The 16852-nt window shown below is 36.5% G+C and overlaps 1 protein-coding gene and 1 pseudogene across 1 annotated transcript; both read right to left on the bottom strand.

Annotated features, from left to right (window-relative positions):
- Positions 1-4876: 4876 nt before the first annotated feature.
- LOC120325859 (dehydrogenase/reductase SDR family member 11 pseudogene) lies at positions 4877-6087 on the bottom strand (annotated as a pseudogene).
- Positions 6088-7597: 1510 nt separating this feature from the next.
- On the bottom strand, positions 7598-9962 carry LOC120325856 (tropomodulin-1-like). The gene has a single exon (XM_039392023.2). The coding sequence runs from the start codon at positions 9903-9905 to the stop codon at positions 8805-8807; it is 1101 nt and encodes a 366-aa protein (XP_039247957.1). The 5' UTR covers positions 9906-9962; the 3' UTR covers positions 7598-8804.
- Between the last annotated feature and the right edge of the window lie 6890 nt (positions 9963-16852).

Below are 16852 nucleotides of genomic sequence, written 5' to 3'. Positions count from 1 at the left end.
TTGTTTAAAGAATATTATGAGATACGACTTAAGAGTCTAAACTTTTATTTGAGAGGGGTGTAACCCAAGCTAATTTGCAAATAGTATTCATAGTACCAAATGTATCACACACTTTACAGTAATTATAAATTATATTTGAAAAATAAAGCACATCAAAAATGTATTTTTAAAAAACTGGTTTTATCTGCAGATACTAGGTTGATATTGAGATTGACCATTTCAATGCTAAATTTTCTTTAGTCAAAAGGCACATTTGATTCGCAAAAATTTGTGAATGCGCACAGTACACCAATTTGTCTAATGTTTTGATTCCATAGGCAGGTTGTGGATCGGTGCTGCTCGGGATGGGATATTTTTGCCTCTAAATGCATATTACGTGTTTCACATGAATCCATCGTGCTCAGATTCGACTGTTTTCAAGGTCTGAAGGCTCCAACAGCCTTATTTTATGGGTACACAAGAGAATTTTCAGTGTGGCATGCATGGGTCAGTTGGAGTTACTAACCTCAAGATATCTATAAGCAAGGATAAGATAACCTGGAAGTAACATTCCATAATTTAGAGTAAAAAATGTATCTATCTCCACAGCCCTTTCAAATGGAAGATATGATGCCTCGGGGGTAATTTCTATCAAATATTTTACAGTATTATGGTTCTAGTGAAAAGGGGTGTAGGCGGCTTTTTTTTAAAGTGTGGTAGGTCTAGTCGAAAGACACATTAAATGTTTATGCTAACAACTGCGAATTAATATTGCAACGCATACAAGTTAACAGAATTTGTTGAAATGGTCCTGCCTTTTGCCTTTCTTCAAAATCCTCCTTTTTCTAACTATTCTCTACTTCTCTGGGGATGGCGAAAATTCAAATATCGATGGGACATGTAAGCAGCTGATAATGGGTATCTTCCCTTTTCCTGAAAATAAATTAAACACTAATCATCATTTGACAGTGCCAAGTTTGTGTATCAGATCAGTAATAAATTACCTGCTACCTAACAAAACAATCAGACAACACCTTCTGACCATTAATGAAGACTTCTTTCAATTTAAAACGCAACTATGCCTACCAATGTGGGTAGTTTTTAGGATAGAATTTATCTGTGGTTGGGGACAGATTGCAAGGTGCAACATCGTACGATTACCATTCTATGTCGGGATTAGTTAGCCAGTTATTTGTTTTAGAAGCATGAACTTGATGGTGGGGGATGTCGTAATCGACCAGCGGTCGTGTGAACCACCCTTAGTGGGAGGAGAGCTGCAATCCCCTCGCACATAACTATCCCCGCATGGGATTGGAACCTGTGAAACTCCCAGGGGGATCAGAGATGCGGTGGCTAGCGTATTCTCAGATAGAGAATTCAATTGAATTCTGGTTATTTTTTGCATTAGCACTGGCGTTAAACTTTAGTTATCTATTCAAATTTTCACACTTACTAATAGATTACCTGCTAACTAGGGAAACAATACCTCATGGCAATTATTGATTAATACCTTACACGAGTCAAGTCTGCAAGTAGGCCTACACCTGAGCCTACCAATAACAGTAGTTTGTCATCTGCTTTCCATTGAAATGAGGGAGCTTATGAATATTTAAAAAAATTGATAACGGCACATCATGACTCACCATCAACGAAGTGCTGTCCGCAAACAGTGAAACACGAGTAAGATGGCTTCTGGACTTGACACCAAGCAGTCCTGCCAATAGATGATATCCACATTGCGCGACGTTTCGGATCTTTTGAAAACAGTGGAATATAGCTGATGATCCATTTCGTTGTCTATACTATACGTACAGCCAGCGGAACAATACGAAATAACCATTATCAACAGCCAAACAAAACGGAAACGTATAATCCGACTTGCAACTGACAGGAGCCAAATGGACGTTTTTGTTTTATTGCCGTCCAGTAACAAGGTCACGTGACCCGTGCAAGTCCTCTATACTTTGATAACATTTAATTAAACAATAACAATGTGTCCAATAACGATGTGTTGTAGGTTATTTGTTGCCTAAGTCATTTACATATGTCAGAACTATCGACTGTGCGCACATGTCCAGTCCTGTCAGCAATGTCGCTATTGTAACATTGGTTGGCGATAGGATTTTGATTATTCTCAGACAAACTCAACTAGAACACGATGATTATAGGGCAGGGATGGCGAACCACTGACCCGCGGGTCACAAAGTGACCCACTGCACTATTTCGGTGACCCGACATAAACATACTAACATATTAGTGATAAAAATTGATAAAACCGGCTCTAATAAAGTAAACTATTATAATGTACCGTCAGTTGGGCAGCCAGGGAAGCGATAGCTCAAATTCCATATTTAATTTCGTGTCGATATGATAATTTTCGAAACTCCTAATCTTGGACGCACGTCTGCAGCCGTGTATACCAATATGCAGCTAATGGCTGTGACCAATGACCAAAAGGCAGACTACAGATTGTTTTGGAAGGATATACGAGAACTAGATAGTAATTTGCATTTTATTGGATTCTCGCCTACAATGCTGTTGGGAAACAAAATCTTTTAGATTTAAAATAAAGGCCAGAATTCTGAAATAACAATGGGGCAGTGTGAAAGTGCCTTATTGTGTTTGAAAGCCGATCGAAAAATACAAATCTGTCAGAGTGGAATTCCCTCCAAACTCTTTGAAACCGTAAAATAATTTGCTGTGTGATCCTTAACATTTTTTGGTAATTCATATGCGTGTTTTAGTACACGAATATCATAAAAATCGAATGCCATAAAGTCTAGTAGCAGTAGGCCTGGTAGAATTGCGGCATAAAAAGCTCAAAACTGAACAACACCAGCTGAAGCTCATAAACTTTGCAAGATAAGATGCAGCAGCAAGTTTCTTATAGATACAAACGTGGATTGAATATCTGTGAGACTGTGACCTACACTCTTCCGTTCCGTGGTAAAAATATAATTTTTGACCCATTCATTGAAAAAGGTTCGCCATCCCTGTTATAGGGTGTACGAGGTACGCCGAACCAAATATACTGTACTGTATGTGCCGATAGCTTTCAACAAGGCTCTGTACAAGAAAATACATTACTGATGAATGTCGGCGTTGTTCCACACAGCAACAAATCTGAATTATTGAGAAGTTCCTGTTATATATTATTTCTGAAACATGTCGCACATCTGTGTCTTAGGCCAGCAAGGTCTTGAACATGTATCCCGTCTCTTTTATACCGTTTAACTATTATGCAGATACTGTTACATTTTTGAGGCAAATAAACATACATACATACAACTAATTATATGTTGGCTTTGTACTAGCCCAGTGGTTCCCAAACTTTTTCAAAAAAATTCCACGACGGACCCCTTTCAATTTTTTTAATGATTCGCGGCCCTATGCACTTAAATAAAACATTAAAAGATCACAACAACAAAAAATAAATGCGTCGTACGGTATAGTGAAAATCCTTCTCTTCACCTGTGTTTATTACAATAAACTAACATCACAATTTTAAAAGACATTTTGAAATAAATTTTACAGAGTGAAAAACGTAAAAATATATGCATACCGTTACCGTGTGTCAAGGACTAAATTTGACAGCTAAAAACTAAACGTAGTGCTTCTCTGACTACTCTCTACTTAACGTCAGTCAGTAGTTTATTATTCACCAAAATGAAAATGCACTTACTGTGAACATGAATTTAAAAAAGTTTGAAATGATATTTCACGGTGAAGGGTTGCGCCAAAAACCAAAGTTGGTTAACGCTACCTACCGTTCACTACAAAAGCGTAAAACAGCGTGTCGAAGCGGACTGCCATACTTTATAATTATAAACTACCTACTGTAACTCCATCCTATACCAACAGACGCGCAAAGGCAGGGTAAGCTACACCTCGGCAGTTAGTTAACTTATAGTGGCAGCAATTGAACTTTGTCTGTGATGTCATAGATCCGCTGCTTTGTGACATCACAATGGGACAACGTGATCGAAACAAAAAGTGAACGATCAGTGATTGTGGAGCTCAAAAGGCGTCAAATTTGCAAATTTAAGCACTTAATATTTGCATTATTTCACTATGAGGCATAAAACAGATTTCTTTCGCGGACCTTCCGAAAGTGCTTCGCGGACCCCAAAAGGTCCGCGGACCCTAGTTTGGGAACCACTGTACTAGCCTATACGATACGACAGTATAGAAGCAACTAAAAAAACGTGCTTTGGCATTAATAAAAATAAATTACTGAACATTACCGTGATGTTGCTTCCACATATTCTATCTAAACAGGAGTTTACATAGGAAACCGGAAACTTGCATAAATAGTTAAATACTACAATAGGAATGGACAGAAAAGGTTTCGAGCCGCGCCTAATTCGGAGAATACGGTGGAAGTGAACGACTAAACTTCTTGTTATAGCTGTCAAGGCCCGATTGCTAGTAATTGTCCATATTATAGAGCCCATGTAAAAGGAAATGTGTGAATGAAGTTCCCATACTTTCTAGCCAGTTGTAGTTTTGAATAGAATATTTAGTTGTGAGAGAATGTAAAGATGCGAAGCCCCATATTTACGTCAGGACGAGTACGAGGCATAGTTCAGAAAGACAGTGAGGGTGAACTTATTTATGTTTTCTTTATTTGGTTGCACAGGGTCTAGTTCTAAGTAAACGCAGTGAATTGTTGTTAGCGTTGCGTAGTTGAATACATACGTTAATAAACAGTCCCACAGCCTCGTTTAGTGATAAATACCCAATACGTTTTAGTAATTGCTTGTGCTGGGTCAAGCTTAGAGTGTTGATGTGGGTGAACGCCACCATGATTGTGAGAAGTTGCTTGTTCATATATATACTATATCGGAAAGCATATGTGGAATGATCTCAGCACATGATATTAAATAATATAGTTAGACCATGTAACAATATAATTGTATCTAACATATGAGAATGAAGTTCGTCTAAAATTACTCCTTTCAATGCAGAATTAGTAAAGTAAACACTTATTTGGCCATGAAATAATATCCTGAGGTGAACTTGTAGAATATAGTTATTAGTACAAGAAGTGGCCTATATAATCAATGAAATTAATATAACCATTATGACTTTGCGGAACTCCGCCAAAAATCTGTATATTTATCAGCGTAACTGTTCCGTAGGACGAACTAATACTTCACATATATTAACCCGAGCCGGTGCCGAGAGCACAAATACTACATCGTCAGCAATGTCATCAGCAGTCAATTCGACATATTGTGAATGTATTTTGGCAACTCTCTCTGGGTCATCTGGAAACCACCGGCGTTGGAAATCGGTGCCCACTAAACCAGGGGAAATTGAAGTCACTCGAATATGGGATTTTCTGCTAACTAATTCACGCCGCAGACCCTCAGTCATAGCGGTGACCGCGTACTTTGTTATTTGATAAAAGTGAGCGTCTGGACGGTCATCCACAGCGTGACCAGATGTGCTGTTCATATTGACAATATGGCCGTCATCTACCCCTGCTTTGTCCATCAGCTTGACTGCTTCGCGACAACATATACATACTGCCATGACATTTATGGACATCGACTTCCAATCTTCCGTGTTTCCACTGAGCAACGATGCATCATGTGCCAATCCTGCATTGTTGATTAGGACATGGAGGCCGCCATACTTCGCATCGATTTCTTGAAAAAGCTTTAAGATATCGGCTTCTACTTGCAGATCACATTTAATTGGCCACAACTCACCAGGACCACGTTTATTAACCTCTTCTGCAATCTTTTTCAGTGCCTCTATATTTCTGGCGCATCCGACCACCTTCATTCCATGTGCGACAAATTTTTTGGCAATCGCTGCACCTATCCCTGATGATGCCCCGGTCACTAAGGCGATTCTTCCATTCCACCTGTCCATAATTTCTGGCTAATATAACTACACAAGCTACATAAAATCACAATGTAAAAAAAACAAGATAGCATCGTGAGATAACAATTTATTTGTCAGCGACTGCTTGTAATTGTAAGCAAACCATATTACACGAGCTACGACTCTTCATTTTATAAATTATTTGATTCGATTTCTATCCTGTGAATCAGAATGGCAACCGCATAATATGCTGCTAGGCAGCTAGCCTCAGTGTAAACACGAGTACACCGCATGAAATCGCCTCTGGTTATGTTCGCGAGACTATATGCCGTCCACGCTGAAACGACTGATAACGCCTCCGATTAAACAGTTAGGAATTAATTACATAGCGCCTCAGAGTGAACTTTTTGTTATTGTCGAGCTGAGCATATTACGGTTGACTGATATTACAACTGCCTGCTTCGCTAATACAAAGTAAAAGGAAATCTCTTGAAATATACAAGCGGTTGTTATCGATAACGACTCGCTATAATATTTTTGCGCGTTTGCCAAAGACTAGAAGTTGAAAAAGCGCGTTGGCCGTTAAAGAATGTAAAATATATAGCAGCTTATTGTGCCCCAAAAACATAAACAGGGTCATTTGCAAAACGTTGTATAATATTAAAATCAAACGCACAGTTATTCAGGCGGAATCAGCCTTGTAAAATCGGTTTTGTTTACTAACAAGAACTACCGTTAAAAAAATCATTCTGATTGTAAAATGGTAAAATGGCAGTATAAAATATACTGCCCCGTTTGTTTCATCCCAGAGCGCGGCCAGTTGTGGGGCGTGAAATTTTTTTAAGATGACGCTTTCTCTCTCCGAACAATGCCTCGTTCAAGCGGTCACCGGTACCCAATGATATCTTAAAGAAGTTCCCCAACTACGCTGTCAAAGTTATCCAAGCGCACAGTTGAAAACTTTGGTCATGGCGAGATCCGAGGCGGGAATTTTTCTAGTATCCGATGCTTTTCGTTTACGGAAACCATATTTCTGAAACGCATTTCAGTCGAAGCAGGCGACATGATTGATGATATTTGCAGTAGAGATTCATTCAGTATGTCGATAAAACTCTCTATTTTAACCTTGTCCACTCTGATCACGAATGCGGCTGCGACTTATATATTGCGTAATTCAGCAAATGTACTCGCAACGATAAACTAGCAAATATAATTTTCATAGGGCTGGCAAGTTGCAGCCGTGAAATTTGCAGAGCTAGAGCCAAGCTTACCATAACGTATGACGTGGATCTAGCTTCTAACAATCCAAGATTAATTAAAATTCAAGTTGAAATGGTATAATTTTAAATCTGAAACCCTTACCCGATGACTTCAAGCCACGCCGGCAAAGTTGATTTAGGCTGATGTTTCACGGTAGTGATCATACCAAGAACGTCATTGGCTACTAAGCTTGAGCGATTCTGATTTGAAGCTCGCAAGCCCTGTTTATATTTGCAACGACAGACGTGCAAATAGGATTTTTATCATCATCCCTAGGGAATATGAAGGCGATGATGAAATGAGGGTTCAGGGGAAATATAATAATGATAATCCATCTAATTTTTAAAGGTGGGCTTGGGTGAGACGTCGGAAGGCACACAAAAAACTACGGCAAATCTCTTGCACTCGTTTTTGTTTCCAACGCAATAATAGGTGATTTCTGAAACCATGTACAGTTGGAACATGATAACAAAGCCCTGTCTAGGACATCATCATTACAGTCCATCATCAATTAAGTAACATATATGGATACCAGTACTGAATGTATTTTGCATTTATATACAATATCATGCAAGAGTTATTATTAAAGTGCAATTTCGAATATATTAATGTACAGTGCAAGGTCTACAAGACACCTTAGCTCAAAAACATATCAATCATATTAATTAACACAGATTGAGTAAATTAGAAAAGCATTTATTCTTAATAGAACATAGACGTGATCAGTTAAAAGGGCGTTAAAACAAGGGTGCAAATGAATAAAGGACAGCTGCTATGTGCATTGAAATGACAGCACTCAGAAAACGTGTCGAAATAACACTCAAGAGGCAATAATGAGCTCCACATCTGCAGAGTGCAATAGCTCTAAACAAGAAAACACTTTTACCCTTCATCGGAAATATTATCATCAGAACTATTAGAATAATGAGAGAAAATACAATACATAGCTCAAGCAAGTATCACCAAAAATCTAAAAATCAATCAAAAAATAATTTTTATTAAACTTAAAATGCAACAAAATCACGACAAGCTTCCAGAAAATAAGGCACAAAATGTTTATATGTTGTTCATATGTCGCCAGACCATGGTCCTACTACTGCTCTACTGACGTTTATTGAAATTTATTATCATTGATTCAAATTGAATTGAAATGTGCGACGAATGTTATCGATAATATTTTGAAAACTCTTAAAACTTGAATGGTGTAAAATTTTTGACCAATTTAGTAAGATATTGAAAATATCCGGCTTATAAGAAATTACATAAACCAACTTTACAACAGTTTCCCTATAACACCCTCAACATTTTTCAAATCTCAACTATCAGTACACGGTAATGAAGAAAAATACTACTGCATTGCATTTTTTGCTTTTTAGCTGCATACCAATTTTAAGTATTCATGTAACTCATTCATCTATGCGACACAACATAAAAATGCCTTTTTAGCAGCGGAATCACAACTAAATAGCAATGAAAATGCCACTAAACTGCACTAACCATTTACTATTCCAAAATTAAAAATTTTCAGTTACATAGTTTAATGCAGATATCTCACCACTTAGGTACTTTTTACCTAACGAGTAATTCACGATCAAATACATAATAAGTGTTAAATGCTTGGAGAGTCCTGATGATAAATATCCGAGAAAAAGTCCTAATCATAAAAAGCAGCAGAATCGTTAGGTACAGTATTTTCGACATCATAAAATAAAAAAAATATTGAATCAAAATCATTTCTTCTTCTTGTAAACAGTTTTTGTGACTACGCTCGATGGATTGAATTCGACTCTTGTCAGTCGTTTAGCATCATTATTTTTCAGCAAGTGCGCAGCAACTATGGACCGTGGACCTTGCAATCTGAAGTTATAACCGAACTTGAGCAACGTTGAACTTTGAGTGATGAAATCAGCCATTTCCATTTCTACTTTATTACCAAACTGAGACCTCTGATTGTCAACTCGGAGTTGTTCAATACAGTCGTTTTCCGTCAAACATTTTAATATACTTTGAAGACCATCACCAGACATGAAGTTACTTTCAACATTCAGTATTTTCAAAACCCGATTAATTTTCAGCATGTCACCAATTGCGCCTGCCACTGCATCATTACTTCTTGTGTTGACGAGAGAAAACGAAATAACATGAGTGTTTGTCTTCAAGGCTTCGCAGTATGCTTTCAAAGTGTGTATTGGGATATTTTTTATGTTATTCAAATTGATGTCAGTGAGCTCAGCATCATCTTCTTGACACAGTTTTAAGGTTTTATCGACATCCGTTGGATTAGGAGGCTCATTGATAGGAGAAACTTTCAAATCACATTTCGTTACACTGGTGAAACCAGACTGGTTGGCAATCTTTGATGATTTGATAGAACTGTAAAACTGGTCGCTGCTCATCAATGTGTGCATTCCAAGTATAGCAGCAATATCTGTTAATTCAGCTTCACTTGCATTATCAAGTGCTTCTTCCAACTCTGGATCCAAATTAGCAGGCCTTAATACCCCTTCTACACTTTCCTGCTGCACAAATACTTTCCCTCTTTTCACTCCAGGTTGATATGGGACAGTCTCTTCAACATCCTCTATCAATTTTGCTTCACTTTCTAAAAAGTCCATCAATTCTTCTCTGTTCAGTTTTCCGGTGGCCTTTTTCTTTGTTTGATCTTTCTGTCTCATACCAGCAGGTAATAATTCATTGTCAGGGTCAAGTTCCTCCAGTTCCAGTTCAAGTTGTTCTAATTCATCTTCATTTAATCCAGCAAGTAATTCATCTTCATCTAGAGCCAAATATTTTTCACGTTCCTTCATTTGCATATCAGTATAGTCCGTCATTGTCTTGGACCAATTTTATTAAAATTTACATAAAAAATTTCTACAAAATAAAAACAAATAAACCGTATTAGTTTCAAAATGTTTCCAAAGCACTTTATTAACCAAATTAAAATCTAAAATAAAATTATACAATTCTGGTGTGGTGATGCAAGTCCAGACTATAACAAATTGTTGTGCAATAAAAAAGTCTATTCCACCGCTACATTTGGATATAACAATAATACCAACTTTCTATTCTAATTCCATCCACATAATAAAACTAACTTATATGTCTTTTAATCATTTTAATATAAGTATTAATTGCCACCAAATTATTATAGTTGCAAACAATGCCTGAATGAATGGAAACAAACAAAAAATCGAACTCAAAATAATATCCTGCTTCTTTACAATATATTTTTCCAGTCTGTCCATCAAATTAAACATTTGGATCAATGAACTCTACCGAAAAACTAAAAAAGTAGTTTCAAGTTAAGAATTCTCATGCAACTGTTCTTCTGTATACTGATTGATTGATATCTTCATTCTGACAAAGATCAATAAGCTTTTTGAATTTAAAAACTGCTAAGATAATGTCACTTTAATCAGCTTTTAGGTACGTAGTGCATCAATCAAAATATCAATGACACTGAAAATCCCAATAGCTTGTTATTATTTTTTACATTACTCCAAAATAGTTTTTAAAGCAGATTTATTTGATGATTAATGACACATTTTGTCATTACCTCAGGGCAAACTTATCAATTTATTTTCAGTAATATGTGGTTTTAAAACCAAATTGTTGAATCAAAACTAGCTTAATTAGGAATACAATTAGATTCACCAAATATGGAAAGCAATTTTAACATTGTTCATGGTAAAATACTGGTATTTGGGAGTATATAACATTACTACTATCAATCAAAACAATTCAAATATGATAGAAATTGCAGAAATTTGCTCCCATACCATTGTGACTTTAGATATATAATATATTATACATACATACATATTTTATTTTTAATATATAATTCATATATATACACATATATTCCAAATCAAATTTAAAAAAATTACTCCTCCGTTTATGACAGCAAATCTTGCTTAGAATTGTTTTATTATGATAAGATATAATGAGTTCTGCTTCTTTGTATTATCATTTAATAATTGTTGAAATGTATGATTATTTAAAACAGCGAACAGCCAAACTTAATATGCACTACTAAAAATGTTGGCACAATCCAGTGGTTCTCAAACTTTTTTCATTTGTGGCCCACTTTCATTGAACGAAAATATTGTGGCCCATAACTTTCTCATGAAAGGCAAAAACAAAAAATTCTTTTCGCAAAGATAGACACTTCCACTTTAATAATTAAAATGTAAATTACCAGTCAGTAGAAACAAAACAGCATCATCATTCATTGCTACTACAATCAAAATTAACTAATTTATCAATCAATAACTCTAGCAATTATTAATCTGGTTGTGGCCAACCTGAAAATGTTTCTGTGGCCCAATATTAGGGTGTCGTTAATTGGGATTTTCTGTACTCAATTGAATAATGAACTAGATCAGGGTGGTCCAAACCAAGGCCCGCGGGCCACATGTGGCCTGTCGCTCCATTATTTGTGGCCCGCGCCGCATTTGCGCGAGCGTAAACGAAAAATTGCATTTGGTGTTGTTTCGGCATAAAAATAACCATATTGTTACATCACCAATGTCACTGAATTGACTAGTGTTATGGCTATCGGAGGCCACTAGTGAAGATGAATAATGTGCTATGCTAGTCTTAAATTGTTAACTGGCTTTCGATTTTTTGGCCGGAAATATATGCTAACAAAATAGGCTTCATAGAAACATAAAAATCGAATCTATTATGATAACTAAATATTAATGTAATGGCCGAACAATATAATCCTGCCGGGTGTTTTTTTGCAACCAGCCTAAAAAGTATTACAAAAAATGTATTAAGTTGTAAGTTATTTTGTGGCAATGAGTTCGAAAAGAAAGCTGACCAATTCACACAGATTTTTGACTGGATATGGGAGGGCAAAGACCACGATGCTTAACATGTTTGTAGTTCTGTCGGTGAAAATCTAATATGACATTTTCTCCTTATGGCACATTCATTGTAAGGAAGAGTTTGAAATGTAGAACTAAATGTGGATATAGTAAGATTTTTGCACGTTTTAGCTTGATAAATGACAAATAAAGATCAATGTGTTTGGACAATAAAAGTATTTGTTTTGTATTGCACTATTTACCTATTGTTGGCCCTATTGCGGTCCGCGAACAATACAAAAATAATAGTGTGGCCCACGAGGCCAACAACCTTGGACCACCCTAAACTAGATAACTATCCAACTATACTTGCTCAAAATTTGAATATTAAAAATATCTGTACATGTGATGGAGTGTGACAATAGCCATTGTAGTTAGGCTTACTTTTACTAAGAACTTATCACCATACTGTCATACAATCAGCATAGAAATCAGAACACAAACAGTTCGGTCAATAGTAAAGTTGTGTAATGTCTTGGGTGGAGAATAAACAGTGCCCTCCCCCTTAAAATAACCCTAGGCGATACCAAAAAGGCAAAAGAATTTTGGTTTTCATATTTTGTATATTTGAAAATCTCATAATTTTCATTGTAATTTTTTACTTTAATAAGACGTCCTCCAAAAATAACCCCTGGTGTTATTTTTCAAAAGAAAATTGAAAAAAGACGCAGGCTTATTTTTGGGGGAACATGGTATCAATTAATATACCTCAACTATATTTTCATTGAAAATAGTAATAGACTTTGCACTACAGTCTGAAGGTAAGAAATCTAGTCCAACCTCTGGACTATACAATAAATCTGATGTAAAGTCAGAAAGTATCAATAGTAGAAAAAATTTCAGCAGCAGACTCTTTTTCTGTTTTTATTTTATCCTTTTATAATTTCATATTGCTGTATTGTGTTAATTCATACTGCAGTACTGACAGTTGTATCACAACGTAAATAAAATGGTCTAGAGCAGGGGTTCTCAAACTTTTGGTGTTGCGGAGCCCTTGAAAAGGTTGACCAATATTCACGGAGCCCCAAAATAAATGTTAAAATTGTTACTTTCCAATTAATATTCCTGAGTAAGTTAAAAGTACTTTACTTAATTTGAATGCAACACCTTTATAATAGGGTTAATACAAGTCATAAATGAATCTAAATTTCAAAGATAAATATATATACTAAAGCTATAAATTTGACACTTGACAAACATATTAATAAATTAGGGGTCGAATCTTTTCCCTTTTGACATTTTTGGAAGACTTAAAAGGCCGCTAAAAACGCGCGCGATTGCATTTTGTTACAATCGCCGATTGTTTTCGTCAGTATGGCGTGTTTTAAACCTTAAACATCTTTACGCCGATGTTTATTCTTCCTAAATCAAAAATTTCCATCGACATATACGTGTATTGTTCCACAATGACAACGATAATTGCTTTTTTGTTCTCGTGGGGAATTATGAGTTCAATGTAAAAAAAACATGTTATCATATTATAGTCATCGGCGACGAAATACTAAAAATAATAATTAATAAAGAGGTAAATCCGCAACTCGAATTTCTTGATTGGAAAGCGGCATTCTAAAATATTAAAACTAAAACTTAAAATGGGAGATAACACTATAAGTGTTGTTTCAGCAGACTTTTATAGACATTGTGAATCACAAAATTTAGTTTTATGTTAGGTTTACTTTGGTTATTCATCATAGTAACTGCGAAATCGAAACACAGTCAATTGTGCATGCGTTGTACCTTTTAGCCGCATGCAATAAATAAATTACAATCGTTCCGACCTTGGGTATTTTATGTTATTTTAGAATAGTATTCTTTCATTTTAGTAATCCTAATAGTAATCTCGAATCAAACGTGAATGACGATGAGCACAATTAGAATTATTACGACAAGACACTTTAAATGCAATTTAAATGAAGAATGTTGCGTAGAAATTTCCAATTCCAACTTTGAACCCCTCCCTCTTAAGAATCCTGGCTGTGCTCCTACCTATAAACAATGTCATTTTTTAATTCCGCCTTTTTGCCATATTTCGAGGCTATATTGTTGTCCAATTCTATCAAAGCTGTTATTGCTTCTTTGAACAGTTACAAAATTAGCCAAGCCAGTATTTTGAAAAGTAACCGAATAGCTCGCGGAGCCCCTGGGGTTCTCTCGCGGAGCCCTGGGGCTCCGTACGGAGCACTTTGAGAACCTATGGTCTAGAGCCTCGGTGACCTGTAAACTGCAGAACTGAGGACTTGCATACTGACCAACACAATTCAATATTCAACTAGATTACTGGTAACAAGTCCAGAAGTCCGTGATTACCGGTAGCGAATGGAACCTTGCACATTACATCTCTATTTCTGCATTGAAGCATTAGACTGGACAGTCCGACTATAACGGTATACCGGTACTGTTATACCGGTAGCTGCATAAGTTACGGCACATTAGTTATTCTCTGTATTTAGATATGACAGTCGAGCAGTCTGTTTGACAATGATAATATTACCGGTACTGATTACTACTCACAAAAACACAGTGTGTAGGACTGTATGGCTGTAAGCATACTTAAACGATTCTTCGCGCCACAGACTTTACCGCAACACATTCGGTACAACGCAGCGGCAACTGTACTGCACAACGAGGCCGACAAAGTCAACTGCGAAACGGGGATATTATTATTCCTTCACTGAGTTAACTCCCAGTGCGCCTAATATGGTCAAAGTTGACTCACCATAGATGGCGCACTACACAGTGTTCTTGTTTGTCTGAGACGGCAAAGATATATGGAAATATGTAATAAAAATAATATTAACAATACCAAAAATATAAGGTGAAAAAAACCATTTTGTCAAATACTAGCAAGTATTCCTATGCAAAACCATTCTAAAGCCACGTTTTCTCGCTAGCTGATAAGATCAAACTTGGCAATTTGAGAACTCCCTTTGAAAATTCCTCGCTACACCCCTGGTATTCAGGTGTGCAGTGGAGAGCGTATGCGTATTTTCTTAACATCCCCAAAAAATAAAACTAGAGCGCATTGCACCGATTGCCCAACAGAAATTCTGACCTACAAGTGAAACGAAATATACTAGGTATATTTCCAATATCAGTAATTTATATCATAAACGATCAGATCGTAATCGCATGTCCATACAAAAAAAACAATTTTATTGTTGGTACTTTCTTATTGTATTGATGACTAATTTTGGTTGACAAAAAATAAATCTTTTTACGTATATCATACATGGAAATATCGGGAATCCCCTAATAACATAATGGTCCGGCTGCAAACTCATTCCGGAGAAAATTCCGTCCGGACTTGATCGAAATCGCGCATATCCAGTCGGGCCGCATCCACGCCGCTGGGCGATGCCTCGAAAATTTTGTATGCAGCTTGTTCCACATCTCCTGCTTGTCCCAAGGTTGTGAAAATTGGCGTATAGATGAACTATATTCTTCTTCACAGAGTGATGGTGAAAAGAAACTCGATGTTCTTGTGCCACGCTTACAGTTAGATAGATAGATAACATTAACATTTCAGTACCGACCGCCGTCGCGTGCGGACGTGGCTACCTCGAGCCGAAGATATGCATTCGAGAAGTGAATCCCAGACTTAGTGACATCAATAAACAAATAACAGAATAGCAGATTTTTAATGATAGACTGGAAATGTGCAACATGGGTGCAAAATGGAAGATTTTGTGATGGACGAAATTATGCTCTGCTCAAATATGGAGAAGACCTGATATACAAATGTTAAACCGTAAATATATACTTCTACGGTTAAACCAGAGGCAGTATATAATGGTGGTGGTATATATTTACGGTTAAACTGCACGAACTGATATTTGAAAATTCACAATCGATTTTTACATTGGTGTGTTAACGTTTTAGTAGATTTTACTAGATATATGTTTGAGCATGGAACGGAAACATGCATTCGCACCTCATTCTAGGATTTTTCGGACTGTTTGTTTACATGCCGCATCACACGCACAGCGGATATTTAATTCACTGTTTTGTCTTTGAAAAGATTGCATGCAACCTGATTACAAAGTGAAACGCCTGAGTAATGACTGCCTTCAATATTCTTGTTTATTTGTTTGTGTTTGTGACTCGTTTTCTTTTTTCTTTGGTAGGTGAACGCGTTTAATACGTTTTAAACCTATTTTATTAGGTTTTGTTCACTTTCCAGATTCTTCGCCTTAATCTTTTGTGTATATGTGTTTATTTTGTTTTTGCGAATGAATCGAAATAAAATCTTATCTTATCTATACCCGATTAAACTATCGTGATTACCATTTGAAAAAATATTTTCCAATTCAAAATTTTGAATGGGGATACATGCATTAGTAACGATATACCGATACCGACATTACCTGTGTTCCGATTTAATTACGGTACCATCTTGATTGTAAGGGACAGGCGGGACAAAATAGTTGCCTGCGAACTATATTCACAGTGATCATTATTTCAGCTGACGAACAGCCATTCCAGAACATACCAAATTGATATTTGTGATTCAATGCGTATAATACATTATAACTTATTTCTAGGTTTTGTTCACTTTCCAGATTCTTCGCCTTTCTCTTTTTTGTGTATTGTTAAATCATTTGCCAATGAATCAAAATTTTGGAAACCACTTGTATAGGGGGTCATCTATCTATATTAGAATCAATGATAACAGTTAAGTACTCGAATTAATTGCACCGTAAATTGCTTTGCAGCCTACTACGTATGCAATCTATCGACACGGCGGTGTGGCTCAACGAGCTAAGCATTAGGGAGCATACGCTCGCCACCGCACCTCTAATTACTCTGCGCGGGTTCGCAGGTTTGAATCCCATGCAGGGATGGTAATGTGCGAGAGGATTGCTGGACTCCTCGCCGTCGATGGGTGGTGCACGTAACCGCTGGTCGGT

This window comes from Styela clava, chromosome 4 (genome assembly GCF_964204865.1).
Source record: "Styela clava chromosome 4, kaStyClav1.hap1.2, whole genome shotgun sequence".
Classification (NCBI taxonomy): Eukaryota; Metazoa; Chordata; class Ascidiacea; order Stolidobranchia; family Styelidae; genus Styela; species Styela clava.
The sequence above is the reverse complement of the archived record's forward strand: the minus strand, read 5'-3'. Positions and strand labels throughout refer to the sequence as shown.

What these genes read in the sequence shown, in the direction of transcription:
- LOC120325856 (XM_039392023.2), bottom strand. Translation starts at nt 9,905, where the DNA reads ATGACGGACTATACTGATATGCAAATGAAGGAACGTGAAAAATATTTG.